Raw genomic sequence first — 27,281 nt, 5'->3', positions numbered from 1 at the left:
CAGGTTTTTCAGGTCAGAAGCTGCTCCACACCCTTCTCTCTAAACTCCTTGCATTCCCAGGAAGTTAAGTCACTGAGATTGGTGAGGATACGTGGGAGAAAATATGCCTGGTCCAGTACTGAGGTACCCTTTTCTGCCTTGTACATCTCTACTCTAGCTCTAATTAGCCTGCCTGCTTCAGTTAGTGTCTCTCTTTCCCTCTATGTTTCCATAGCACTCGCCCCTTAAGTAGCTGAGTCACATGGCTTTTATGGACATAATTATAGTTCTACACTGCTCCTGCTCTTAATTGAGGTCATGTTGACCATTGGGGAGAAATTCTTGCTTGAATTCCAAAGAGGCAATTTGTTCTAATAGATTATTTTTTCAAATTCACCTTGAATAATACAGTCAGAACACAACAGTGTGGGCATTTTATGACAACAACCTAAGTCTCTTCTTCATCATGAAAAATGGAATGAGGGAGCTAGGGTTGAGAAAAGAAATCTCCCCTTCTCCAAAGCAAGTCACATCATTCTCCCCCAAATTAAGTATCCAATCCTTTAGGCCCCAAACAGTGGCTGAGGATGGGAAAACCGCACTAGACATGCCAGGAAATAGGACAAACTTGGCCAACAACCCTTCTACTTCGAAGAGAGTGTTCCCCCAACATAGTGTACTGACACTGGATAAGAGAGGGGGAAACGGAGAAAGATCAATTCTTAGCGTCATCCTGAGAGTAAAACTGGATGGGAGTAGATTTCAAATTCTCATAGGATCCAGGTTTCCTGGAGCCAGGGAGACTGGATGAACCCCCAAAACTATAGCCCTGAGATAATCTTTAATCCTTAAACCAAAAATATCTCCTGAAGTCTTCTTAAAACCAAACAATAGTTTAGCTTAACTAGTAAATAATGTCTGTCTTGAGCATTATGCTCTTTCAAGATCTAGCTCTATGGGATCAAACTGACAACAGCAACTTGAAAGAGTAGACAGGAAACTTAGGGGCAGTGAGTCTATGTTGACGGGGGAGGAAACATTCAGAAAAGGAGGGTGAGAATGGTTGCACCACTTTAAGAATATAATCAATGTCACTGAATTGTACATGTAGAAATCATCGAATTGGTATATGTTCTGCTGTATGTATTCTCAACAACAAAAAATAAAATAAATTATATATATTTAAAAAAAAGCTGGATGGGGTGGGAAGCCCACGTCAGCTTGGTCACAATTTCTTGCAGCATTGTGGTGGCCACAAATGGAGCATGCTACTCGGAGTTCTTCTCACTTGCCCATTCTGTGAAGGACAAGCATTAGGTAAAGGCTGAGACCCTCGGTCCCAACAGGCAGTGGCCATAGTAAGTTCGATCCCTTCGTTATCTTAAAAGAATCCAGTTGATATTCCCATCAAAATGCATTGCTAATATGAAAGCTGAACATCAAGATACATGGGAAAGGGAGACCTACATTCATTCACTGGGAATGTGTGATTGAATGAGCAGAGGGTTGACAAACATAGGCTCCTTGTTAGAAAGTAAAATCCTGTAGGCAGAAGCCAGAATCAATGTGATTTAATGTGGGCTGATCTCCCTCCTCTTCATTTATTATATCTGAGAGTATTAGCCACCCATTCTAAACCCAAACAACATGAAGGCGATGACCCAACCATTTTTACTTTCTCTCTCCCCTAAAACACACACACACACACAATAAAATACTGAAGACAGTAGCAGATACAAGGCAGTCTTCATTTCTCCCACACGTTAGAAATGCTTGCAATTATGGTTCAGCTTCTCTGAGATCCACATCAAGTAGTAAAATATCAAGAGCACAACAAAAGCTGAGTTGGAGGGAATCCCTGTTGTTGAGGCACTAAGTGAGAGATTTCACCCCACCACTCCACTCGACCAGCTGGAGGCTCATGCAGGTCCCTGAGAAAAGAGTCATTCTGGCTTCTGCCCTGAAGGAATCCTATTCAGCACTCCCACCCCAGAGTGTGCCTATAAAGGGCCACAGAAAGGAGAGGTCCTTGCTGAATGACCACTGCTAAAATCGTATTGGAGAGTTAACTCATTTGGGGAGAAGCTCTTTTAATAATGGGGGCCATCCTCTTAGCAGAGCTTCTCTTTGGAATTAAAAGGGCCCAGACACTCTCACAGTTGCCGGTTCCACATGAGTCAGACCGGCCCCTGTGAGGTTCCCACAGCTGGTAAGCTGTCACACCCTCTAATCAGTCAGGATGTATTCTGGTGGGATTCTGGGCCTTCAGCTCAGGCCGGAAAAGTTCAGTAATGTCTCAAGCAAATGAGTAGAGCTGGAAAGTTATAGTGAGTCTAAGGTGCTTGCAGATAATTATTCCACAGGGCAGCCAGACAGCTGAAGGGGGTTGCAGGGATGTGGTGAACAGTATCTCTGATGCCTCCAACTATATAGTGGATATTCATTATGACCAAGCATAGCAGTCTTAAGGAGATAAAACTTACTTGGAGGCTATTTTTTCCTCTGATGGGCTTACCAGGAAACTCAAGAAAATATCCTGGTGGGTACTCACCCATGAACCTTATTCTTCCCTTAGATTTTACAGCTGTTCCTAGAAGCCCCCAACCCACCCCCAAATACCCAGAAGAGTAGAATCAGACAATGCTTTGCCTTGCTTCAGGCTCAAAAGATGGCTCCAAGCTCTCAGGCCTGCCCTGAGGGGGTCGGTGGCAGCAGACACAGTGGAGGTAGTCCACTACATTGTGGGTGAAGAGTGAGCGCAATGGATGCAAGTACTGGAAGAAAAGGAGCATGAAGCCAATGGAAATTAGATAAGCAATAATGAGCTGCAAGGCAATTAGGGAATGACAGTAATTCAGTAATACTTTCACTCCAAAGAACTTAAAAACCAAAACCATTATCACATTCTCCACCAACCTCACACTATAGTGTAGGCCCATATGTCCCCAGTTCTGACCCTTGTCAATAAGTTCCCTGTCTGCCAACCTCAGCTGCATGGCTGACCAGCAAGAGAAGTTGATGCCAGCATAGAGGACAGTGACTGAAATCAGCACCACCAGGGTGCCTACCCGGCTGAAATTTTTCTCAATGTTACTGGGCATCTGGGCACCACTCCTCCAGAACTTAACCCAAGGCTCAAAGAGGATGATCAGGAAGTTCAGTAATAAAAAGGGTACAGCCTTCAATTTCAAGGTGGCCGAGAAGAGCACCAGAATCACTAGGCGGGAAGTGATCTCCAATGACCTCCAGATGGTGATGCAGAGGACTTCCAGTGGCCCAAGGCGAATCTTGTATTCATCGTACTTGATCTGGATAGCCAACATATTGCAGAGGGTAGCCCCATAGGTGACAGATATCAGGGAAAAGACCATTAGCACAGCTGTAAGAAGAAAAAAAAAGAAACAAAAAAACAGGCAGTCAATGGTGGTAATGAAGGCTGTTCTTAAACCCAGAGGTCCACAGAGATGATAGGTAAGACTCGAGGACCTCAGTACGATCACAGCTATGCAAACAAATTACATGCACAGAAAGAAAATGAAAACAGCCCCATACATCTTTTTTGTAATAGGGTTTTAAACCAGTGTTATCCTTTTTTCTACTTTCTAAATTTCCCATGATGAATATACAATGTAATACTTTAATAATCATATAAAAATACAAAATGAACTTTTTAAAAAGAATCAGTCTTAGAACTAACATTGAGATGTCACTAACACAAGAAGAGCACATATGAATAGATAATACAGCTTTTATGTGATCAAACAGGCTTCTGAACAAACATTGAAGGAGGCAGAAAGAACCCTATCTGAAAAAAATCCAGTCTTAGGAGACTCACAGAAAATGCCCTTGCTAATAGAAGCCCCTTCTTTCACGTATATCTTCTTCAACAAACTCATCTTCTTTGTGCGTGCTTCTAGAATCCTTCACTCCAGTGATATGTATCAAAACGTGTACTGGAAATTCCATGAGGGCAGAAGGGACCATGTCTATTTTGTTCACTGCTGTATCCCCAGATACACTGCCTGGAACATAGTAGGTGCTCGAAAATGTTTGCGGAATGAAGAGTTCTGAATTTAGAGAGGCAGCATAAAATAGCTAGGATCTGAAGCCCTTGGTTCAGCTGTGTGGGATCTTGTGAAAGTCATGGAATATCTATGTGCCTTGGTTTCCCAATTCACTGAGATACTGTAGAGTTGCCAATATTTATCATCAGCAATGTCAATTCACCACCCCCATGCTTTGGAATACTTTAGGGATCCTTGGACTTCCAGCAGTGGTTTAAAAAAAAACAAACAAAACTCATTTCCTAGCCCATGACATCCATTCCACTATATGTTAGAGGACCTAAAGGATCAGGATGATTTCTAACTTACTATATTAAGCCTTAACTGTAGAAAACAGAGGTGGCCGGTTCTTTTGCCTCCTTTATTTCAAAGGATACCAATTACTGAGAAAAAATATGGTGCCCTCAAGGACAGCGCAAGGCCTGAGGTGTGCTTATCCAAAAGAAAACCCAGAGCTTTCTGTTCCCATAAAAAGACTGGATCCACGGTAACCAGAACAAGTAGAAGTCAATTTAAACTGAAAGAACAGCTTCCCCAAGGAAACCCAAAAGGAACCACAGCTTTGTTTCTGAGGTTTTTTTTTTTCTACCTGTAAGTAGTGTTGGACTCTTCAATGACTGGAATGGAAACTCTCTTAAAGCCGCTACTTGTGGCTTTATAAACTACTCTCAGTCCCGTCCTCAAGAGCTGATGTTTCATGTGGAGTTGGGAATGTCAGAGTGTCAATGCCTTCTCTTGAAGCGGAACTCAGTAATACCTGTTGCTGTTAAGTCGATTCCGACTCATAGCGAAACCCTATAGGACGGAGTAGAACTGCCCTATAGAGTTTCCAAGGAGTGGCTGGTGGATTCGAGCTGCCATCCTTTTGGTCAGCAGCCATAGTTCGCCATAGTTCTTAAGCACTGCGCCACTAGGCTCCCATTTATTAACAGTAGTATAATAACAGGAAGAAAGCTTGATGTTTCCAATAAATGTAAAAACACCTTCCATTGGTCTCCCTACAAATAGGGTATACTCACACCATAAGAGACCATACACTGCTAGTGAATTTGGTCGTTCATACTGATCGAAATGGCCTCTGAGAAAAAAAGGGATTAGAAAAAGGATAGCAAAGAGAAGATAGGAGGGTGGGTAAAAATGAGGAAAAATACACCAAAGGGTTGTTTTCCAAACTTTAAAAGATATAGTATTGCCAGAAAGTTTTTAATAGGAGAAACCACTAAGGAATTGAAAACATGGCCTTGGAAAAAGCTTCCTATACATCCTTTGTACAGTGATACAGTTGGAAACACACTCTGGTGGCAGACGTCCTGGGTTCTAATCCAATCTTAACCACCTACTACTTATGAGACCTTGGAGGATTTACTTAACCTCTCAGTGCCTCTGTTTCCTCATTTGTAAAATGGGGATAATTACAGTATTTATCTCATATGGTTGTTGTGAAGATTAAATGAGGTAATTACAGGTAAAGGGCTTAGAGCAATGCTCGGAACACAGTAAATTCTATCTGCTATCATCATCATCGTTACGGAGTCGGAATGGACTCGACAGCACTGGGTTTGTTTTTTTTTTTATCATCATCATCATCATCACCCTCCCCTATTTCCAAAGATGTAGTAGGTCCATTTCCTTTACCTGGGTACTAACCTGGCACTTAGAAAATCAGATGACTTAAAAACTGATAGAACACTTAGAAATAAGCTATGCAAAAATGTACAAAACCAACAGCAAGAAAACTATGCGATTTTACTGAAGTACATTAAAACTATCTAACAAAATGGAAGGATTTATCATCTTCCAATATGAAACTGATATTATAAAGATGTAAATTCCCTCTAAAATAATGTAAATTTAATGTAATTGCAATCAGCTTGATGAAATTCTTTTTCTTTTGTTGTTATTTTGCTTTGTTTTGTTTTTTGGTAGGGGAATTTATAAACCGATCTTAGAAATTAAACTATTCATAAGATGGGGTAAATTGCTCTACCATATATGAGTTGTGAAAGGCCCTTGTAAGAAAGGCACAAGACCTAAAAGCAATAAAGAATTTGACTACATAAAAATTTAATACTTCAGAATTTTAGAAGATACTATATTATGTATGGTGTGTTACACAAGTGTGTCATGTGTCACATGTATAACATGTATACAAAAAACAAAACCATTGCTGTCGAGTTGATTCTAACTCATAGCGACCCTATAGGACAGAGAAGAACTGCCCCACTGAGTTTCCAAGTAGCAGCTGGTGGATTCAAACTGCCAACCTTTTGGTTAGCAGCTAAGGTCTTAACCACTGTGCCACCAGGGTTCCATGTATACACACATTTAAAATATATGTGTATGTTATGTGTGTGTGTATATATATATATACCAAACATAATACAAATGTATACATACACACTCATCCACAACACAGAAAGGATAAATATCCAAAATAAGTAAATAGTTCCTAGAAATCAATAAAAAGACAAACAACTCACTGGGAAAAGTGAGTAAAATGCATAAGCAAGCAACTCACAGGACCCACACAATGCCCAAACATGAAAAGATGCTCAGCTCCACTCATAATTAAAGAAAGCAAATTAAAACAACCAGTTATTTTACAATTACACAACTAAATAATATTTAGCTTAAGGTATGGGAAAACAGGCACATTCACACACCGTTGGTGGGAGTATAGACTCACAAAACCTTTTGGGGAAGTTATTTGGCAGTGTCTATCAAAATTCAACATATGCATATCCTTTCACTCAGCAATTTTACTAAGAATTTATCCTACAAAGTCTCATTCAAGTTCACAGATATTTACAAAGATATTCACTGTAGCACAGCTTATAATTACAAATAAACGTTTTGTGTGTGAAAAATTAGAAACAAACTAATCCTACCAACAGAAAATTAGGGAACTAAGAATGATCCGATTCATATAAGGAAAATACCTATTTTATATATATATATATATTATTATATATTATATATGCTGGCGCAGTGGTTAAGGTCTCGGCTGCTAACCAAAAGGTCGGCAGTTCAAATCCACCAGGCACTCCTTGGAAATTCTATGGAGCAGTTCTAATCTGTCCTACAGGGTCACTAAGAGTCAGAATTGCCTAGCTGACAATGGGTTTTTTATATGAATATATAAATAAGCACTGAAGAAAGATATACTGGCATACCTTTGAAAAAGACATGTTGCTGAACAGAATGTTTAACGCAGTCAATTTGGGGGGCAAAACTGCATACACACATATATGTTGTACGTATGTCTATATTTACACAGTAAAAGGAAGTCTGGAAGGATATACACAGAATGTATATACACTGAATACGTGTATGGCATGTATATAAAAAAAGTAAAAAGTAAAAGTCTGCTGACTTCTCAATCCCACTCCCCGGAAGTAAATAGTTTCTTGCATATCTTTCTAGATATTTTCTGTGCATACACAATTTCCTGCAGGTCAATTAGTTTCTGCATGTTATTACTTTTGTGATGTATACATCTTTCAATCAGGTGATTTGATGGCCCTCAAAATTCTCGGGAGGAAAAAGACCATCATTTCCAGAGACTTTCTCCTCAAACTATGGTCAATTCTGAGTATGTGAAAAGCTTCAAGACCAATCAAATTTCATGAACAATTCTTAGTAGAGAAAAAAAGGGCAGATTTCCTCCTTACATTTATTTGAGGTATGGTGCTTTACCCAGCAGGATCAACACCTAATAAAGAAAGGGTCCAAAGCTGTACCCACATCTGTACCAGCTGCAGCCCAAGCAGATGCAGCTAATCTCATGCTGTTAAAACTCATTAACAATACTTTATCTCCACTTTGAAAACATTGACTCACATTTCATCCTGGGCTAGAAGTCTTATTCATCTCAGGATTCCTCTTTTACAAGTAGAAAATTAAGGCAGGGAATACTTTGGTAACTTCCTCCAAGGATCACAGAGAAGGTCAGAACTGGGACCAGGCATGACCCTCATCAGTATTCATTTTTTTTTCTCCCCTCTCCCATGGAGTTGGGGGGGAAAAAAACCTGTTGCCTTTGAGTCAGTTCCGACCCATGGTCACCCCATGTGTGTCAGAGTAGAGCTGTGCTCAATAGGGTTTTTAATGGCTGATCTTTCGGAAGTAGATTACCAGGCCTTTCTTCTGGGAGGAGCGATTAAATCAGTGGTCCCCAAATATGACTAATCAGAATCAACTGGGGTACTTAAAAAAAAATCAGATTCCTGGCCTCCCCACACCCTGGGATTGATTGAGGTCTGTGGAGGGAATTTAAATTTTCAAAGAAGCTTATCACATAATTCTGATACTCAGTAATATTTGGTAATCTCTTACTTAAAGACTTCCATCCCTAAACAAACAAAAAACTCTAACTCAGCATAATTCAAACACTTGGGGCAAGGGAAAACAGCCTACTGACTGCTGGTAATACTAGCTTCTTCTGGGCCCACAGAAGGTTTATTTGTGGCATTTTTAGTCTTGCTTACCCCAGCTTAAGAAACCTGACAAGCCTGAAATATCTGACTCCCCAAAGTTCTTTAACTATCTTCCAGCACTGTCCAATAGAACTTTCTGTGATGAAGAAAATGTTCTATATCTGTGCTGTCCAATATAGTAGCCACTTGGGTAGCCACATGTAGCTATCCAGCACTTGAAATGTGGCTAGTGTGAATGAGGAAGTGAGTTTTAAATTGTATTTAATTTTAATTTAAATAGCCATATGAAGCTAGTGGCCAGTGTATTGAACAGCTCCAGTCTAGACTTCTAAGACTCTTGATTTGAGTGGAGCCCTCCCCTCACCTGACCCCCACTCACCTCTACCCAGGGGGACCTCTGCAGAGATCAGAGTGACATAGAGCTGATAGGTCAGCTGGGGCACTGAGCCCAGGAAGGCTTGGATCTGTGACATACGCTTGTAGGCATTGCGGTGCATAGCCAGAGTCCGGATGGAGTGGCCCACCTCCCATTCTATCAGCACCTCCTCGCCATTTATTAGCATCTTCTTTCGGGTGAGGCTGACATAGGGCTCCTCTTGCCCCTCTTTCTTCCACAGTGTGAGGTACTTAATCATGGCCTCCAAACATCTGCAGAAGTAAAGCATCATGGGAACTTAACTGAAGCTGTCTTGGGAAGGGAGATTGTAGTGAGGGGAAAAAATAACTCGGGGAAGTTGTGCTACTTTTTGCCATTCCTACTCTCCTGTCCTGCACATTTCTCATGAGTCAAAGGGTTGATAGTGCCTTCTACACGTCGTTTGAATCTAAATCCTATTTTGGTCTGTTAGTCATCTACAAGAACGCCATTTCAGCAGTACTTCTTTCAGGACTGTGACAGAAAGTGCCCTGAAGCAAAAAGGCATTAAGTAAACACTGTGTTCTGCGGTTGAGACAGAATGATAAAGGTACTGAAAGGCCCTGGTTTTTGTAACACCTCGGGTCCTGAGGTAAAGTGTTTCTTATTCAAAGCATTCAGTTCCAGAATCGAGGTTTTTCAAGTTCTGCTTTTTCAAAACAGAGCCCACAACTATAACTGTCTCAGCCAAAAAGTCTTCAGTGCAGGGGTAGGGGAGTAGGAAAAAAACTCACATATCCACAGAAAAGCCATTTAGCAGCAAGGGTACTTAATGACTTGACAACCCAGAACCAAATGTACCACATATCTAGGGAATCTCAAAAGGTCTCTCTAAAGGTGGCTTTTTATGCCTCTTGGCTTTTTTGAGGACAAGAGATTTTTAAACTTGATTCTTTCTTTACAAAGAGACAACATCCTTACGAGACCCTACCATCCTTGAAACAGCGAAAAGGCTACATTTCCTGCTGTACCCCTCCCATCTCCCCCATACAAATCAGAAGTTCTTAGCGGTTCTGATGTGGTGAATAGAAAAGAAGCAACGACAACATCTTATTTTGGAACACCTGAGTTACCACCTCCCGCGCTCACTCAGAAATGAATGGAAAATGTCTGCCTTTCTTATAAGTTTCAGTAAATTAGAGCAAATTTTCATTTTCAGAAGTACATTCACATTTCATATAAGGGAGCCAGGCACTCCAAACACCTTCATGTGCCTGATAGCATCCATCAAGTTCCTACCTACCTACAAAATAACTGGCCTTGAAAATAAGCCTATCAAGGGTTTAATGTATGAGTTTTTAATGATTTTTTCCCTGCTGTGAGGTTAGCTGACTGAGGTGATAAATGCTTCCCCATCATTTTCAGTGGAAGCTGAATCACAAAAATGAAATACAGTACTCAACACTCCATTCAGACAGCCCAATCAAAGATGGCTTGGGAGGTCACAAAGCAAACAAGACAGGTCAAAACGGGGGGGTGGGGGGGCTGGGGTGGTCGGTCCTTGCTGGATTTTGCTTCTTGAGAACACTTGATCATATAACTCAGGGTACTGCATTTGAAAAGGGAAAGAGGAATGGTTTGTTAAGTGCCTTGCTCCTCTAGTGACACCTCTAAATTTCTTGGTTCCAAGTTCAAAATGAAGTCTTCCTTTTACAGCTTAACTTCAAAGATTTGGAACTGGAAAGGACCTTAAGACCAACTAACTCAAAGGTTACATATAGGCCAGCTGAGTCACAGCTGACCCACAAATGTGGTTTGGCCCATATAGTGTTTGTTTTAATTAATCGGGTGCCAAAATTTACAATCATGACATTTCATATAAAAGGCTGTTTTGGGGGATTCTCCTGAAAAGTTTGGGGATGTGGCAATACTGGACCCAAAATGGAAGCATTAGGCTGGAGCTATAGGGCCGCTGCCTCCTTTAGACAGATCTCCAGATTGTACAGTACTCACTACTCCCCATCATTTCCCTGACACTGGGACTTGCCGTAGTTTTCATGTATCATCACACATGAAGCTACTGTTTTCCTTACACTTGGTCTGCTTCTCTCATTTATGATACCTGCCTGGCCCCTGTAAGTGCTCGAGTTTGAGGCCAGTGGTCTAGCCCAACCCATTTATTTTACAGATGCAGGAACTGAGACCCAGGCATCTAAGAAATTTCACCAACGTCACCCAACTAGTGAATGACAGAGAGATAACTAGACTCTACATATCCTGAATTCCAGGTCACTGTTTCCATTGATATCTACATTTTCTCTGATGAAACCTAATAAATTCCACCCTGTTTAAAAATATGTTGATAATCTTTTAAAGGGGGGAATTCCATCCTTAATCCATTTCACAAACTGTAGTTCTTTAAGGATGAAATCTCTTCCCATCGCAATTACAACATCAACACTCTGACCCATATTCCTCAGCTGACTTCAGGTTTATGCCTTTCTTTTAATTAAGACATACATGGTCCATTCCTCCCTCCTGACCTCATAAGTTTTGCAACATCTCCCTCCTTTGAAAACTCTAAAGCATCCAAATGAGACTGTTGACACAGATGCCTGTCGCCCTAGGATAAAGTACATTCTAGTTCCTTCAAGTCAATCTGAATGGAAAGACTTGATACTATTATATGAATCCGTATTACATGTATCTGGATGGAGGATGGAGAGATGAACTGTCTTTCTTTGCCCCCTAACCATGTACTTTGACTGAAGAAAGATATACACGGATAAACAGGAGACTGCTGAACTGACAGAGAAAAATGAACTACAACAGACTGGGGCACCAAATTACCACAGCTGGCTTAAAATATTTTCCAAATGTCAAATAACTCTGGAAAACATGAAAATGGCAGTAGCACCAGAGCAAGAAGTTTAGGGTAAAGAAACTGAACGTGGGGTGGGATGGGATAGAGAGAGGAAGGAATGTTCATCCAATTTACAGACCAACTAAAGGGCAAGTTAAAAAAAAAAAATAACACACTCTGCAGCTATGGCCTGTGTGCAGACGGTGGTGGCAAAGTCTGTCAGTCCCATACCAGTTTTCACAACCCAAATCCAGATAGCAAACACTGTCTAATGAAGTATTATCAATGGTATCACACGTGTTTGGAACACAGATAGATGCCACATGTTCATCATGATGGAATCTGGGATTTCTGATAAGATTTTTTGGATGGTAGTCAGGAAAGCCAAGACTGGGAGGGAATAGGAGAATCGATGAGATCAGAGGCACAGTATCAGTCGTGTAAATATTAGCTTCACCTTTCTCTGCAAAGTCTGGGGGTACAGGAAGAGATTAAAAAGTTGCTCACCTCATAACAGGTCCCAAGAGGATTAGATGCATAAACAACGACAGAGGCTTATCTTTAGCCAGATCTCTGTGGACAAAAATGAGAGTCAACTGTACCATAATGGATGAAAACATAAAGAAGGAAAAGGTGTATGCCATCCAGTAGGTTTCATTATTCTTTCGATAAATTCTAACCATATACAAGGCAGATGCAGCCTCCCCACAGTACAGAAATGTGGAGAAGAGGATGCCAAATGGGAAGGTGAAGCGCGGGTTGGCCCCACGGATGACATTTTCCTCCAGAGGTGAAACCTGATCCACATTTGGCTCCTCAGGAATTTCGTAAACTCTGTCCATCCTCGAGGTTCTGAGTGTTGGGGTCTGGTCTTCAGAGCACACGCCCCCCCTCCACTCAAGAGCACCCTGTAGCTGCTGCAGCCCAAGTGTCAGTGAGGAGAGCTCAGTCAAGTCCACTTCTGGAACGGAGATCGACTGATCGGAGCAGGAGACCCCTCTCTTCTAGTCTCAAATTAGACTTGTTGGAGTCTAGAACAGAGAGCCCTGGAGTACCACTCTGAGCTTGACTCTTGATTGGCTCAGGATTCCAATCGTCAACATACGTGCTGTGAAACTTGGACAAAGCAAAAGCAAGCATCCCAGCGCTCAGGCCGGAGGCCAATTCCAGGCACGCGGGAAAGAACCATGGAAACAGCTCCCCCGCCCGGCAGCTCCCCACGGCAGGTGGGTGGCCGCTCTGTGGGGGCACCGACGTTCAACACCTCCACGCGAGGAGTCCTGACCAGTGTGCGCTCTCAAGTAAGCCGAGAACGGAGCCAGGGCAGAAGAGGGTGCGGGGTTAGCGTCCCTCCGAGGATTCAGTTCAGTGCCGAGGGACTCCAGCTAGGCTGCGGCTATTTGCTCGCTCCCAGGTCGCCAGCGCTCACTCAGGATCCACGCGGAGTCGAGGGCTATCCTTAAAGCTGCTCGAGTTCCCCCAAGCCCCGCCCCCGAGCAGCCAGGTCCGGGGCAGGAGCAGTGCCACAACCGCGTCCCCAAGCGCAGAAAGGGAGAGGCAGAGCGCTCGAGAGCTCCAGGATCTAGGCAAGGCTTCTTTTCCACAGAGAAACTTTGTGAGTGAGAGTGACAACATGCGGGGTGCAAACCCGGCTGGGCAGATGAACCCGAACTGTTGAGCACCGTCTGCTGCCGGGGTCCTGCCTGGCCCGCGGTTCCAGCCACAAGAGGCCGCTTCAGGAACTAAGGCACCGGGATGGCAGGGTTGGGCGAGAAGGCAGGGACAGCTGGGGCCAAACAAAACCAGCCTGACAGTTCCAGGGCAGCCAACCAAAGGATGCTCCAAGAAAAGAGGCGCGACAAAAAGGGGCTTGGGCCACTCCTCAGAAGCACTTCTCACCACGACCCCCTGACCCTGGAGAGAACCTCAGCGCTCCTCTTCCCCAAGAGCAGCAGGCTCCCACTCCTACCCCACCCTCCCTAACTTCCTAACTAGCTGGCTCCCACACTGGTTCAACCCACGCTGTTAAGCAGGTGTGTCTGCCTAGGCCACATGGTTCAACTTCCCTAGGTCCTATTGCCCTCCAGATGCTACGTCTGAGGGGTGGGGGTTGGCTGGGAGGCAAGTGGGTCATAGAGTTTCTTTTCCAGGAAAGATTGTGCACAGAAGAGGGGCGATAGAAGGAGGGGTATGTGTGTTTATGTGTGTGTGTGTCAAGATTCAAGGTCAATAAGGCTCATATTATATGCCTTGAATTCTCCAATTGCAAAGTAAGGCCAGGATAAGGGCTTTTGAATGAACTTTCAGGTTTCTGGCTGGCATGTTCTGAAGAAAAAAAAAAGGTTCTAAAGAGGTGCCAAATTCTAAATAGACTGGCCAGAAGCCAAGTGAGCTGTTAGTAAAAACTGAAAGGGGTGTCTTAAAGAGATCTGAAAATTGCCTGGGTTCTGAAGAGGAACCCTCCCCCAGCTCACTGAGCTTTTGTTTTCCTGCCCTTATTTGCATAATTCTAAGCCCCAGAGAAAAAGAGAAAACATCTGCCTCCTGGTAATAGTATAAACGTAGCAGAGCCTGTGCCAGTTGCCTTTTGCTGCAGGAAGTCAGTAAAAAGAAATCTATGTGAGGAGTGGCCAAGTAGCAGCCACCAAAATGAGTGCTGGGGGAGGAGGGTTGGCCTGAAGAAAGCCTTGTCTTGTTGCTGTGTTGTTTGTTAAGGTTCCTGCACCTGCTGCCTTCTTTCCCCAAGGCTGATTCCAGGACAGAGTCAATTTCTAAAGGTTGTTGCCTTCTGAAGCTGATTCCCCATATTGGTCTAGACCTGTGTTAGCAGCTGGACTAGAAGGCTGGTCCTTCTGTTCAGTTTCAAGAGGGAAGTCAAGACTATTGAGATGAGAACACTTCACAAAGTGTTGATTGATTTGAGCCTTCAAACTGGGACCAGGCTCTCTAACGCCAGTATATGGTGCAGAACCTCTTGGGACTGCTTTAGGAACATGTTCTCAAGGTGGATCTTAGGTAGGCTGACCAATTTATTCCCACATGTCCCGAGCAAACCGGGATGGTTGGACATCCTAACATGGGAGTGTGAAAACTAGGAAGAATGTAGAATCCCAGCATTTTCTTTTCTTTTTTCAAGTTTTTCCTCCTGCTTCCCCATGCCCTCCTTATTCCCCCAATACACAAATCTACAATGCCTTCCTTTTTTGTTCTAAAACAACTCCTTCTGTCTGCCATCCAAGGCCCCCTCTAATCCACCACCACACTACTTATCTCTCCTTTATTACCCAGCTACCCTACCACACACCCTTTGCTTCCAGTCCAGGTTTTCTCACTTATCATCTTTGCCTTGCTCATTCCCACCACTACGTCTTGTCAATGCCATTTACAGCCCCTTCCACCCTTTTCCCAAATAATTCAAACCCTAACCTTCCTTTGGAGTCCCCGGGTGGTGAAAAGGCTGGAGGTTTGAGTCTACCCAGTAGCACCTTGGAAGAAAGGCCTGACGTTCTGCTTCCAAAAAATCAGCCAATGAAAACCCTATAGAGCACAATTCTTCTCTCACATACACGAGGTCGCCATGAGTTGGAGTAGACTTGATGGCAACTGTTTTTTTTTTTTTTAACCTTCCACCAAGGGGCAGCTCAAGTACTACCTCTTCCAAGAAGCCTTCTCTCTCCTCCCAACCCACACTTTTCTCTGTCTTTGTGCTACTGTCACGTGCTCTCTTATACGGGTCCTTCAACTCTTCTGTGTTTGCCCTCTCTGTGAAGGAGGGATGATCAATTAATGTTTACTCTTAATGGCGAGGAAACCCTGGCGGCGTAGTGGTTAAGAGCTACGGCTGCTAACCAAAGGGTCGGCAGTTTGAATTCACCAGGCGCTCCTTGGAAGCTCTATGGGGCAGTTCTATTCTGTCCTATAGGATCGCTATGAGTCGGTAATCCACTCTCGACTTGACCGCAGTGAGTTGGGTTTTCAGTTCGTTAATGGTGATGCAGATGAAGCTTCCTCCCCCATACCTCCTCCAGGAAACCATGCGAGACTCAGACACAGTCACCTCTAAAAACTATAGCTAGTGTAGCTGAGGCATAAAGTCCTTTGGGACATGTATTCTCATTCAGCTAACAGAGGATGCCAGTCCACATGACCTGTCCCTTCTCAGAGTTCCTACAGCATTTTGTTGTTGTTTGATGATATAACAATTTAGCTCCAAATTATAAATTGTTTCAAGTGTATTAACTTTTATTCCCCAATTAAATTATCATAAGCTCCTTGAGGGCAGAGCCCCTGCTGTTATATTTTTTTTGGATCCCCCATGGCTGGTATGGAGCTATAAATTTCCTGCCATCTGATCCTCCTTAACCACCAGATTCTCTGTTTTCAACCTGGGACTCTCTGGCGCTTTGGGTCATTAAATCCTCTGGTCTCTTATTCCCCTGTTCCTTTGCCCTGCTGGGAGAAGCTAACTGAGAATTTGCCCTGGTTCTATCCAGCACTCTTTCCTCTCTCAGGTAATGTCTAGGCTTCAGCTCTTTCCTCTTCTTAGGACTAGAGATGCTGGAAATGTTGGCAGTCATGAGACTGCTGAGGCCCTGGGAACCCCTTGCCCATTAAAAGCACTGATCCCTCAAGGACTGGTCATCTGAAGTGACGCCCCTAGGCTGCCCTCTGAATGCTAGGTAGTGTTATTCAAGGGTCAGTTTACCTTTCTGGGAGCACAAGAGTTCTACGGGAAAGGGAGACCCAAAATCTGACTCCTCACCTACCCTACCTCCAACCCCTAACACAGCAGGAACAAAGAACAGGTCTAAAAGCCATTTGGTGTAAAAGCTCTCCACATCTTTATCAGCATTCAGAGGCCCTCTGAACCAAGGATAGGTTTGAGCTTTCGAAATCACTGCCGCCTGAGGAAAACTACTCATCAGCCTCCCAGGAGCTGATTTGTAAAAGGCTGACATCCACAAGGGAAGAAGAGCAGAAGGAAAGAGAAGATGTGTACCAAGTGGCTGATAGTCCAGTCAAAGAACACTGGTTGGTGGGAGGTAATGGGCAAGGCTCAGAGAATCAGAGCTAGGATGGAAGGATGGCTTCCTTCTTCTATAGAATGCTCAGTTTGGGCTGTTATTGTTAGTTGCCATTAAGTCAGTTCCAACTCATGGTGACCCCATGTGACAGTGTAGAACTGCTCCACAGGGTTTTCTTGGATGAAAGCTTAACAGAAGCAGATCACCAAGCCTTTTCTTCCATGGTACCGTGGGGTGGGTATGAACTGCCAACCTTTAGGTTAGCAGTCAAGCCCAAAATGTTTGTACCACCTACCAACCTCTTGGGCTGTTAGAATCCTTCAAAGATATCCAAGGCAAAATCAGTCACATGTCCTCTGGGCTTTCTCTTTTCACTGTAAACTCCCTAAGGACAAAGACTTTGCTGTTCTGGTTTGAGCCACTCCCTCAGTATCAACAATAGGTGGGATCTGGCCTGGAGTCAAAATATAACAAGTGAGTTCCCTCCAGCCCTCACCCCTAGCAGTTTTCTTCAAGAAATCTGATAAACATCTAAATTAGCCTTGAAGGGAAAGAAGTGCTATCACAAAAATGCAGCATAGCATTTGGGGATGATGGCTGTTGCTAGGCAAACTTACATTGCCTGGTAAAGGGGAGGGACAGGGAAGGAGGATGGCATGGATATTATTTATTTTTTTTAATTAATAGCTTTATCGAGCTATAATTCACATACCATACAATTCATCCATTTAAAATACAGTTTGGTAGTTTTTAGTACATTCAAAAAGTTACCAGCCATCACTACTATCTAGTTCCAGAGCATTGCCATCACCCCAAAAAGAAACCCCATACCAATTAGTAGTCACTCCCCCTCATTTGGAAACCCTGGTGGTGTAGTGGTTAAGCGCTATGGCTGCTAACCAAAGGGTCAGCAGTTCGAATCCCCCAGGCACTCCTTGGAAACCCTATGGGACAGTTCTACTCTGTATGTAGGGTTGCTATGAGTCGGAATCGACTCGATGGCAGAGGGTTTGGTTTTGGTTTGTTTCTTCCCCCTCAATCTCCTGCCCCCAGCCCTAGGCAACCACCAATCTGCTTTATGTCTCCATGGATTTGTCTATTCTGGGCATTTCATATAAGTGGAGTCATAGACAGTGTGACTTTTTGTGTCTGGCTTCTTTCACTGAGCATGTTTTCAAGGGGAATCCATGTTATAGTTTGTATCAGTACTTCATTCCTTTTTATGACTGAATAAAATTCCATTGCATAGATATGCCACATTTTGTTTATCCATTTGTAAAAATGGCATGGGGGCGGTGGCGTGTGACCTCCTCTAACTTCACCAAGGGGAAGGAGAATAAAGATTAACAGTACAAGGCTGATTCCTAAGACGCAGAGGTCCAACATGCTTCCTTTCTCTGCCATCTTTACCAGTTCTGACACCAACCATCCCTCTGGCAGCAGCACTCTCTACTTCTCTGCTGGGTTCAATAATTCATTGCAATGGTCACACAGAACTCACCAACCATACTCACAATTATGGGGTTTATTAGGGAAGTAACAGTTACAATTTAGGTACAGGAACATTCAGGGTACAGCTGTTCCATCAGGACAGCCTCTTCTCAGCCGTCCCCACAGGCATGTCTCTCTCTGGCCCCTCGGCCTCTGCGTTGCCTGGGCAAGTGTTACAAAGCTCTTCTAGCTCTGCCGATAAGTGCACCAAGGCATCCCACTCCACCAGTAAGCCTCGGCCAAAAGGCACTCGGCTCTAGATCTGTGGGTCGGCAAGCCTAGCTCCAGCAAGCCTCCTGCCCGAAGGCACTCAGCTTTCTCGATCCGTGGGCTAGGAAGCCCACTGCACCATCTCTTGCCAGCCTCCTGCCGGCGTTTTTCTGCCACTGCTTCTCGTCGTCTTCAGTGTTAATGCTCTCTCTCTCTCTCTCTGGGTTCCAGGAGCTTCTAAGTGCAGGGATCCTTGGTCCAAAGGACGCATTCCACTCTTGGCCTTTCTCCTTGGTGGTGGTGAGGTCCTCTCTCTGCTCTGGATTTGGCTCTCTTTTAAGCTTAGTGGGATGGCAAAACTGACCGATCCCCTTGGTAGGCCACAATTGCCTTATTTGCACAGTCCCACCCAATAATTTGGCGGGAGTTACAAGACCATGGCAAGAAAGCCCACACAAAAATGATCCAACACACTGCACCATTCATCAGCTAATAGACACCTGAGTTGTTTCCACTTTTTGGTTATTATGAATAATGCTGTACACCGATGTACAAATTTTTGCATGAATGTTTTCAATTCTCTTGGGCATATACATAGGAGTGGAATTGGTAGGTCATATGATAACTGGGTGGTGAAAACAGTTAACACACTTGGCTGCTAATTGAAATGCTGGAGGTTTGAGTCTACCCAGAGGTGCCTTAGAAGAAAGGCTTGGTGAACTACTTTTGAAAAATCAGCCATTGAAAACCCTGTGGAGCATGGTTCTACTCTTGATACACATGGGTCACCATGAGTCAGAGTCAACTCCATATCAACTGGTTTTCAGGGAGTAGGAAGTGGGATCTCATTGTGGTTTTGATTTGTATTTCCCTGAAGGCTAAATTGATTTTATGTCTGTGTGTATAAGATCATTTCAACACCAACTGGCCACATTCACTCGATGATTTCAATAAGAACCTATTTGTAAATATTCATAATAGCAATGAGCAAGACAAAGATGTCTGCACTCAAGGAGTTCATACTATGTAGTGGATATTTGTCCTTTTCTGGGGTGTTACTGTCCAGCATCTGAACGCCTTCCATTTTGGGGGAAAGGCTTAAGAATCTTAGTAGGAGGTGGGTCCCCCTTGCAGTAAGGACACAGGCATCTATGACTTAGGCTCTGTTATGGATTGAATTTGTGTCCCCAAAAAACATGTGTTGTAAATCCTAACCCCTTATGCCTTTGGTTTCCGAGGAGCACGCTATGAGTTGGAATCGACTCGACGGCACTGGAGGTTGGGTTATGCCTTTGGTTATAATCCCATTTGGGAATGGATTGTCTTTGTTATGTTAATGAGACAGGATTAGTATGGGGTATATACTGAGTCAATCTCTTTTAAGATATAAAAGAGATTAAACAAGCAAGCAAGAGAAGCAGAGATGGGGGAAGAGAGATGCCAAGTCACATAAAGATCGCCCAGGAGCAGAAGCTAAAGAGACGAGGACTTTCCTCCAGTGCCAACAGAGAGAAGGCCTTCCTCTAGAGCAGGCATGTGAATTTAGACTTCTAGTCCCCTAAACTGTGAGAAAATAAATTCCTGTTTGTTAAAGCCATCCACTTGTGGTATTTCTGTTATACAGCACTAGATAACTAAGACGGGCTCACTCAATCCAACAACCCATCAGGACCTCGAATTGGGAGCAGGTAACCCAAAGAAGTAGAAAATCTTCCCCAATTGAGATAGGCAGGAGAATGTTCTCTCAGTTATCCAGACATGGGGAGTGTAATTGACCTTTGCCCCAGCTGCTGTGCTCTGAATCTACCCCAATGTTTGCTGCTTTGTTCTAAGTCCACAGTGTGCCTGGCCAATGACTGAACACAGCAAGTATACTAAGTCAGGTCCATTCCTCGGCAAGAGAGGACTATTATGACGGGTGACTTTGGTTCCAGGACTCCCCACTGGCCTGGCAGAATTTTTATTAGAATTGTAATTTAGTCTAAGATTCTCCCTACTCAACCTTCTTCTTTAGCTCTCTCATCCACAGAAGTCAGACAAACATTGAAGTCTGACAGCCCTCCCAGCCTCCTCTGGTTCCTTTCCTATTTCCTCTCACAGAAAATTAATTTCCCTCAATAAATCGCTTGCATGTCTAAATGCATCTTGGTATCTGCTTCTCAGAGAACGTGACCTATAACACACTGATGGTGGTAGCAGTGGTGCTGGAATAACAGTGGCAGCTGATGTTGGCTATGTACCCCTGAGCCTGGTTCTCCAGCCCAACTGGTGACTATGTAAACTATTCAATATGCTTTGAAAACATTCATTTTTGGCTTGAATTAACCAATCCATTTCTGTTGGTCACAACTAAGAACCCTCTAGATTGTACAGGGCAAAAACAAAAACAGTCAATTACAATACAGCAAAATAAGGATTATGACAGAAGAAGCACGGGGTGGATGGGAGCATATAGGAGGCAACTAACCCAGTTTTGGATGTCTTCTCAAATCAAGTAACTATATGGTATCTGGAATTGTTAGCTCTAATCACTGATTTTACAGACCACTCCAAATTAAAAGGCTCATGACCATCTCTCCAACTTGCCATTCCTTACACAGTAGTTCTAATACTTAAATTCATGTAAGAATCACTTGGAAGCAACCAAGGTGCCCATCAACAGATGAATGGATAAATAAATTATGGTATATTCACACAATGGAATACTATGCAACGATTAAGAACAACAATGAATCCGTGAAACATCTCGTAACACAGATGAAACTGGAAGGTATTATGCTGAGTGAAATTAGTCAGTTGCAAAAAGACAAATATTGTATAAGAGCTCTATTATAAGAACTAAAGAAATAGTTTAAACAGAGAAGAAAATGTTCTTTGATGGTTACGAGACGGGGGAGGGAGGGAGAGTGGGAGAGGGGTATTCACTAATTAGATAGTAGATAAGAACTATTTTAGGTGAAGGGAAAGACAACACACAATAAAGGAGAGGTCAGCACAACTGGATGAAACCAAAAGCAGTTTCCTGAATAAACTGAACGCTTTGAAGGCCCGCGTAGCAGTGGCAGGGGTTTGGGGACCATGGTTTCAGGGGACATCTAGGTCAATTGGCATAATAAAATCTATTAAGAAAACATTCTGCATCCCACTTTGAAGAGTGGCATCTGGGGCTAGCAAGCAGCCATCTAAGATGCATCATTTGGTCTCAACCCACCTGGAGCAAAGGAGAATGAAGAAAACCAAGGACACAAGGTAATTATGAGCCCAAGAGACAGAAAGGGCCACACAAACCAGAGACTACATCAGCCTGAGACCCGAGGAACTAGATGGTGCCCAGCTACAACCGATGACTGCCCTGGCAGGGAACACAACAGAGAACTCCTGAGGGATCAGGAAAGCAGTGGGATGCAGACCCCAAATTCTCGTAAAAAGACCAGGCTTAATGGTCTGACTGAGACTAGAAGGACCCCGGAGGTCATGGTCCCCAGACCTTCTGTTAGCCCAAGACAGGAACCATTCCCAAGGCCAACTCTTCAGACAGGGACTGGACTGGACAAGGGGATAGAAAATGATACTGGTGAAGACTGAGCTTCTTGGATTAAGTAGACACATGAGAATATGTGGGCAGCTCCTGTCTGGAGGGGAGATGAGAGGGCAGAGGGGGTCGGTCAGTGGCTGGCCGAATGGACATGAAAATAGAGAGTGGAGAGAAGGATTATGCTGACCCATTAGAGGGAGAGCAAGTAGGAGTATATAGCAAGGTGTATATAAATTTTTGTATGAGAGACTGACTTGATTTGTAAACTTTCACTTAAAGCACAATAAAAATTAAAAAAAAAAAAAGAAATACATTTCATAATGCTATAATGAGCCATAGATAGTGATTCCTCTGATGGATCTGGGCAAAGTAAATTGAAAATCTTCTGGAAAGAATTCACCATTCTAGAATACCATTAAGAACATTTGTGATTTATGGGAGGAGGTCAAAATGTCAACATTAACATGAGTTTGGAAGAAGCTGATTCCAACCCTCATGGATGACTTTGAGGGGTTCAAGACTTCAGTAGAGGAAGTAACTGCAGATGTGGTGGAAATAACAAGAGAACCAGAATTAGGATGTGACTGAATTGCTGCCATCTCATGATAAAACTTTAACAGGTGGGGAGTTGCTTCTTATGAATGAGCAAAGAAATGGTTTCTTGAGATGAAATCTACTCCTGGTGAAAAAGCTTAGAACATTGTTGAAATAACAACAAAGGATTTAGAATATTACATAAACAGTGGATAAAATAGTGGCAGGGTTTGAGAGGATTGACTCCAATTTCAAAAGAAGTTCTACTGTGGGTAGAAAACTATCAAACAGCATTGGATGCTACAGAGAAATCTTTCATGAAAAGAAGAATCAATTTATGCAGCATACCTCATTGTTGTTTTTTTTTAAGAAATTGCCACAGCCACCCCAACCTTCAGTAACCAACACCCTGATCAGTCAGCAGCCGTCAACATCGAAGCAAGACCCTCTACCAGCAAAAACATTACAACTTACTAAAGGCTCAGATGATGGCTAGCATTTTTTAGCAATGAAGTATTTTTTAATAAAGGTATGTTCATTTTTTTGGACATAATGCTATTGCACATTTAATGGACTACTAAAAAAAAAATGGACTACCAAACCAAAAATCAAACCCTTTGCCATCGAGTCTATTCTGACTCATAGCAACCCTATAGGACTCAGTAGAACTGCCCCACAGAGTTTCCAAGGACTGCCTAGTGGATATGAACTGCTGACCTTTTGGTTAGCAGCTTTAGCTCTTAACCACTACAGCACCAAGGTTTCCCTATAGACCACAGTATAGCGTAATTATAACTTTTATATGCACTTGTCGTTATGTTGTTATGTGCCATCGAGTCGGTTCCGACTCACAGCGACCCTATGCACAACAGAACGAAACACTGCCCGGTCCTGAGCCATCCCCACAATCGTTGTTATGCTTGAGCTCATTGTTGCAGCCACTGTGTCAATCCACCTTGTTGAGGGTCTTCCTCTTTTCCGCTGACCCTGTACTCTGCCAAGCATGATGTCCTCCAGGAACTGATCCCTCCTGACAACATGTCCAAAGTATGTAAGGACGCAGTCTTGCCATCCTTGCCTCTAAGGAGCATTCTGGCTGTACTTCTAAGACAGATTTGTTCGTTCTTTTGGCAGTCCATGGTATTTTCAATATTCTTCACCAAAACCACAATTCAAAGGCGTCAACTCTTCTGCCTTCCTTATTCATTGTCCAGCTTTCACATGCATATGATGCAACTGAAAATACCATGGCTTGGGTCAGACGCACCTTAGTCTTCAGGGTGACATCTTTGCTCTTCAACACTTTAAAGAGGTCATTTGCAGCAGATTTGCCCAATGCAATGCGTCTTTTGATTTCTTGACTGCTTGCTGCTTCCATGGGTGTTGACTGGTGGATCCAGGTAAAATGAAATCCTTGACAACTTCTATCTTTTCTCCGTTTATCATGATGTTGCTCATTGGTCCAGTTGTGAGGATTTTTGTTTTCTTTATGTTGAGGTGCAATCCATACTGAAGGCTGTGGTCTTTGATCTTCATTAGTAAATGCTTCAAGTGCTCTTCAATTTCAGCAAGCAAGGTTGTGTCATCTGCATAACGCAGGTTGTTAATAAGTCTTCCTCCAGTCCTGATGCCCCGTTCTTCTTCATATAGTCCAGCTTCTCGGGTTATTTGCTCAGCATACAGATTGAATAGGTATGGTGAAAAAATACAACGCTGACGCACACCTTTCCTGACTTTAAATCAATCAGTATTCCCTTGTTCTGTCCGAAAAACTGCCTCTTGATCTACGTAAAGGTTCCTCATGAGCACAATTAAGTGTTCTGGAATTCCCATTCTTCGCAATGTTATCCATAGTTTGTTACGATCCACACAGTCGAATACCTCTGCACAGTCAATAAAACACAGGTAAGGATTCTGGCATTCTCTGCTTTCAGCCAGGATCCATCTGACATCAGCAATGATATCCCTGGTTCCACATCCTCTTCTGAAACCGGCCTGAATTTCAGTTCCCTGTCGATATACTGCTGCAGCTGTTACTGAATGATCCTCAGCAGAATTTTGCTTGCGTGTGATATTAATGATATCGTTCTATAATTTCCACATTCAGTTGGATCACCTTTCTTGGGAATAAGCATAAATATGGATCTTTTCCAGTCAGTTGGCCAGGAAGCTGTCTTCCATATTTCTTGGCATAGATGAGTGAGCATCTCCAGCACTGCACCTGTTTGTTGAAACATCTCACTTGATACTCCATCAGTTCCTGGAGCCTTGTTTTTCGCCAATGCCTTCAGAGCAGCTTGGACTTCTTCCTTCAGTACCATCAGTTCCTGATCATATGCCACCTCTTGAAATGGTTGAACATCGACTAATTCTTTTTGGTATAATGACTCTGTGTATTCCTTCCATCTTCTTTTGATGCTTCCTGGATCATTTAATATTTTCCCCATAGAATCCTTCACTATTGCAACTTGGGGCTTGAATTTTTTCTTTAGTTCTTTCAGCTTGAGAAATGCCAAGCATGTTCTTCCCTTTTGGTTTTCCATCTCCAGCTCTTTCCACGTCATTATAATACTTTGCCTCCTCGAGCTGCCCTTTGAAATCTTCTGTTCAGTTCTTTTACTTCATCAATTCTTCCTTTTGCTTTAGCTGCTCGACGTTCGAGAGAAAGTTTCAGAGTCTCCTCTGACATCCATCTTGGTCTTTTCTTTCTTTCCTGTCTTTTCAATGACCTCTTGCTTTCTTCATGGATGATGTCCTTGATGTCATTCCACAACTCATTTGGTCACTAGTGTTCAATGAGTCAAATCTATTCCTCAGATGGTCTCTAAATTCAGGCGGGATATACTCAAGGTCATATTTTGGCTCTCGTGGACTTGCTCTCATTTTCTTCAGTTTCAAGCTTGAACTTGCATATGAGCAATTGATGGTCTGTTCCACAGTCGGCCCCTGGCCTTGTTCTGGCTGATGATATTGAGCTTTCCCGTTGTTTCTTTCCACAGACGTAGTCAATTTGATTTCTGTGTGTTCCATCTGGCAAGGTCCATGTGTACAGTCACTGTTTATGCTGGTGAAAGAAGGTATTTGCAATGAAGAAGTTGTTGGTCTTGGAAAAGTCTATCATTCGATCTCCGTCATTGTTTCTATCACCAAGGCCATATTTTCCAACTACTGATCCTTCTTTGTTTCCAACTTCCGCATTCCAGTCACCAGTAATTATCAATGCACCTTGATTGCATGTTCGTTCAATTTCAGACTGCAGCAGCTAATAAAAATCTTCTATTTCTTCATCTTTGGCCCTAGTGGTTGATGTGTAAATTTGAATAATAGTCGTATTAACTGGTCTTCCTTGTAGGCGTATAGATATTATCCTATCACTGACAGCATTGTACTTCAGGATAGATCTTGAAATATTCTTTTTGACGATGAATGCAACACCATTCCTCTTCAAGTTGTCATTCCCTGCATAGTAAACCATACGACTGTCCGATTCAAAATGGCCAATACCAGTCCATTTCAGCTCACTAATGCCTAGGATATAGATGTTTATGCGTTCCATTTCATTTTTGACGATTTCCAGTTTTCCTAGATTCATACCTTGTACATTCCAGGTTCCAATTATTAATGGATGTTTGCAGCTGTTTCTTCTCATTTTGAGTCATGCCACATCAGCAAGTGAAGGTCCCGAAAGCTTTACTCCAGCCACGTCATTAAGGTTGACTCTACTTTGAGGAGGCAGCTCTTCCCGTCATCTTTTGAGTGTCTTCCAACCTGGGGGGCTCATCTTCCAGCACTATATCAGACAATGTTCTGCTGCTATTCATAAGGTTTTCACTGGCTAATGCTTTTCAGAAGTAGACTTCCAGGTCCTTCTTCCTAGTCTGTCTTAGTCGGGAAGCTCAGCTGAAACCTGTCCTCCATGGGTGACCCTGCTGGTATCTGAATACCAGTGGCATAGCTTCCAGCATCACAGCAACACGCAAGCCCCGAAGGTACGACAAATTGCACTAGGAAACCAAAAAAATCATGTGACTCACTTTATTGTGGTGGTCTGGAACCAAACCCTCAATATCTCCAAGGTATGCCTGTATACATATACTCTTACATGTGAACAATACTATGCATAAGGATGATTATAATCACCAAAGACTGGATGCAACCTAAACATCCATCCATAAAGGACTACTAAAATAAATTACAGTACATCTGTAGTAATTATGGAATATTATGCAGTCAGGGACACTCAGAGAATCCCTGGGTGGTACAAACGGTTTAGAGCTTGGTTGCTAACCAAAAGTTTGGAGGCTCAAATCCACCCAGAGGCGCTTCAGAATAAAAGCCTGATGATCTACTTCTGAAAGGTCACGGCCTTGAAAACTCTATGGAGCACAGTTCTACTCTGACACACATGGGGTTGCTATGAGTCGGGATGCCCACAGCAGGTGTTTAAAAAAATTCTCCCACAGCCTCCTGATCTGCAGAACCCGCCTTGCTTGCAAGTTTAAGAGTTTTCAAGATATATAGCCTTTTGCAACATGCGAGCACTAGCCAGAGGTTTTAACATTTTCCTGACCCTGGGTAACGTGCGTGTATTTCTTCAGCTTTCAGCATCACAACAATGCTGTCCACTATGCTTTTTTTTAATTGGTCATCATCTCATGAATCCACAAACTTTGCCACTTTTTCATAGCTTCATCACACACTATAGACGTTATTTATAGCACCTTCCGGAGCGGCTTCATGTACAGATTAGTGAATTTTCTCTTCCTTTTTCTGGAAGTACCATATTGTTG

At 43.1% G+C, this 27,281-nt stretch overlaps 1 protein-coding gene across 1 annotated transcript; it reads right to left on the bottom strand.

Annotated features, from left to right (window-relative positions):
- Positions 1-1,088: 1,088 nt before the first annotated feature.
- XKRX (XK related X-linked) lies at positions 1,089-13,710 on the bottom strand. Its single transcript, XM_049872869.1, has 3 exons — positions 12,205-13,710; positions 8,859-9,127; positions 1,089-3,358 (listed from the first exon to the last, which is right to left on the bottom strand). The coding sequence occupies exons 1-3, from the start codon at positions 12,537-12,539 to the stop codon at positions 2,613-2,615; spliced, it is 1,350 nt and encodes a 449-aa protein (XP_049728826.1). The 5' UTR covers positions 12,540-13,710; the 3' UTR covers positions 1,089-2,612.
- Positions 13,711-27,281: the final 13,571 nt, after the last annotated feature.

Source organism: Elephas maximus, chromosome X, assembly GCF_024166365.1.
Source record: "Elephas maximus indicus isolate mEleMax1 chromosome X, mEleMax1 primary haplotype, whole genome shotgun sequence".
NCBI lineage: Eukaryota > Metazoa > Chordata > Mammalia > Proboscidea > Elephantidae > Elephas > Elephas maximus.
The sequence above is the reverse complement of the archived record's forward strand: the minus strand, read 5'-3'. Positions and strand labels throughout refer to the sequence as shown.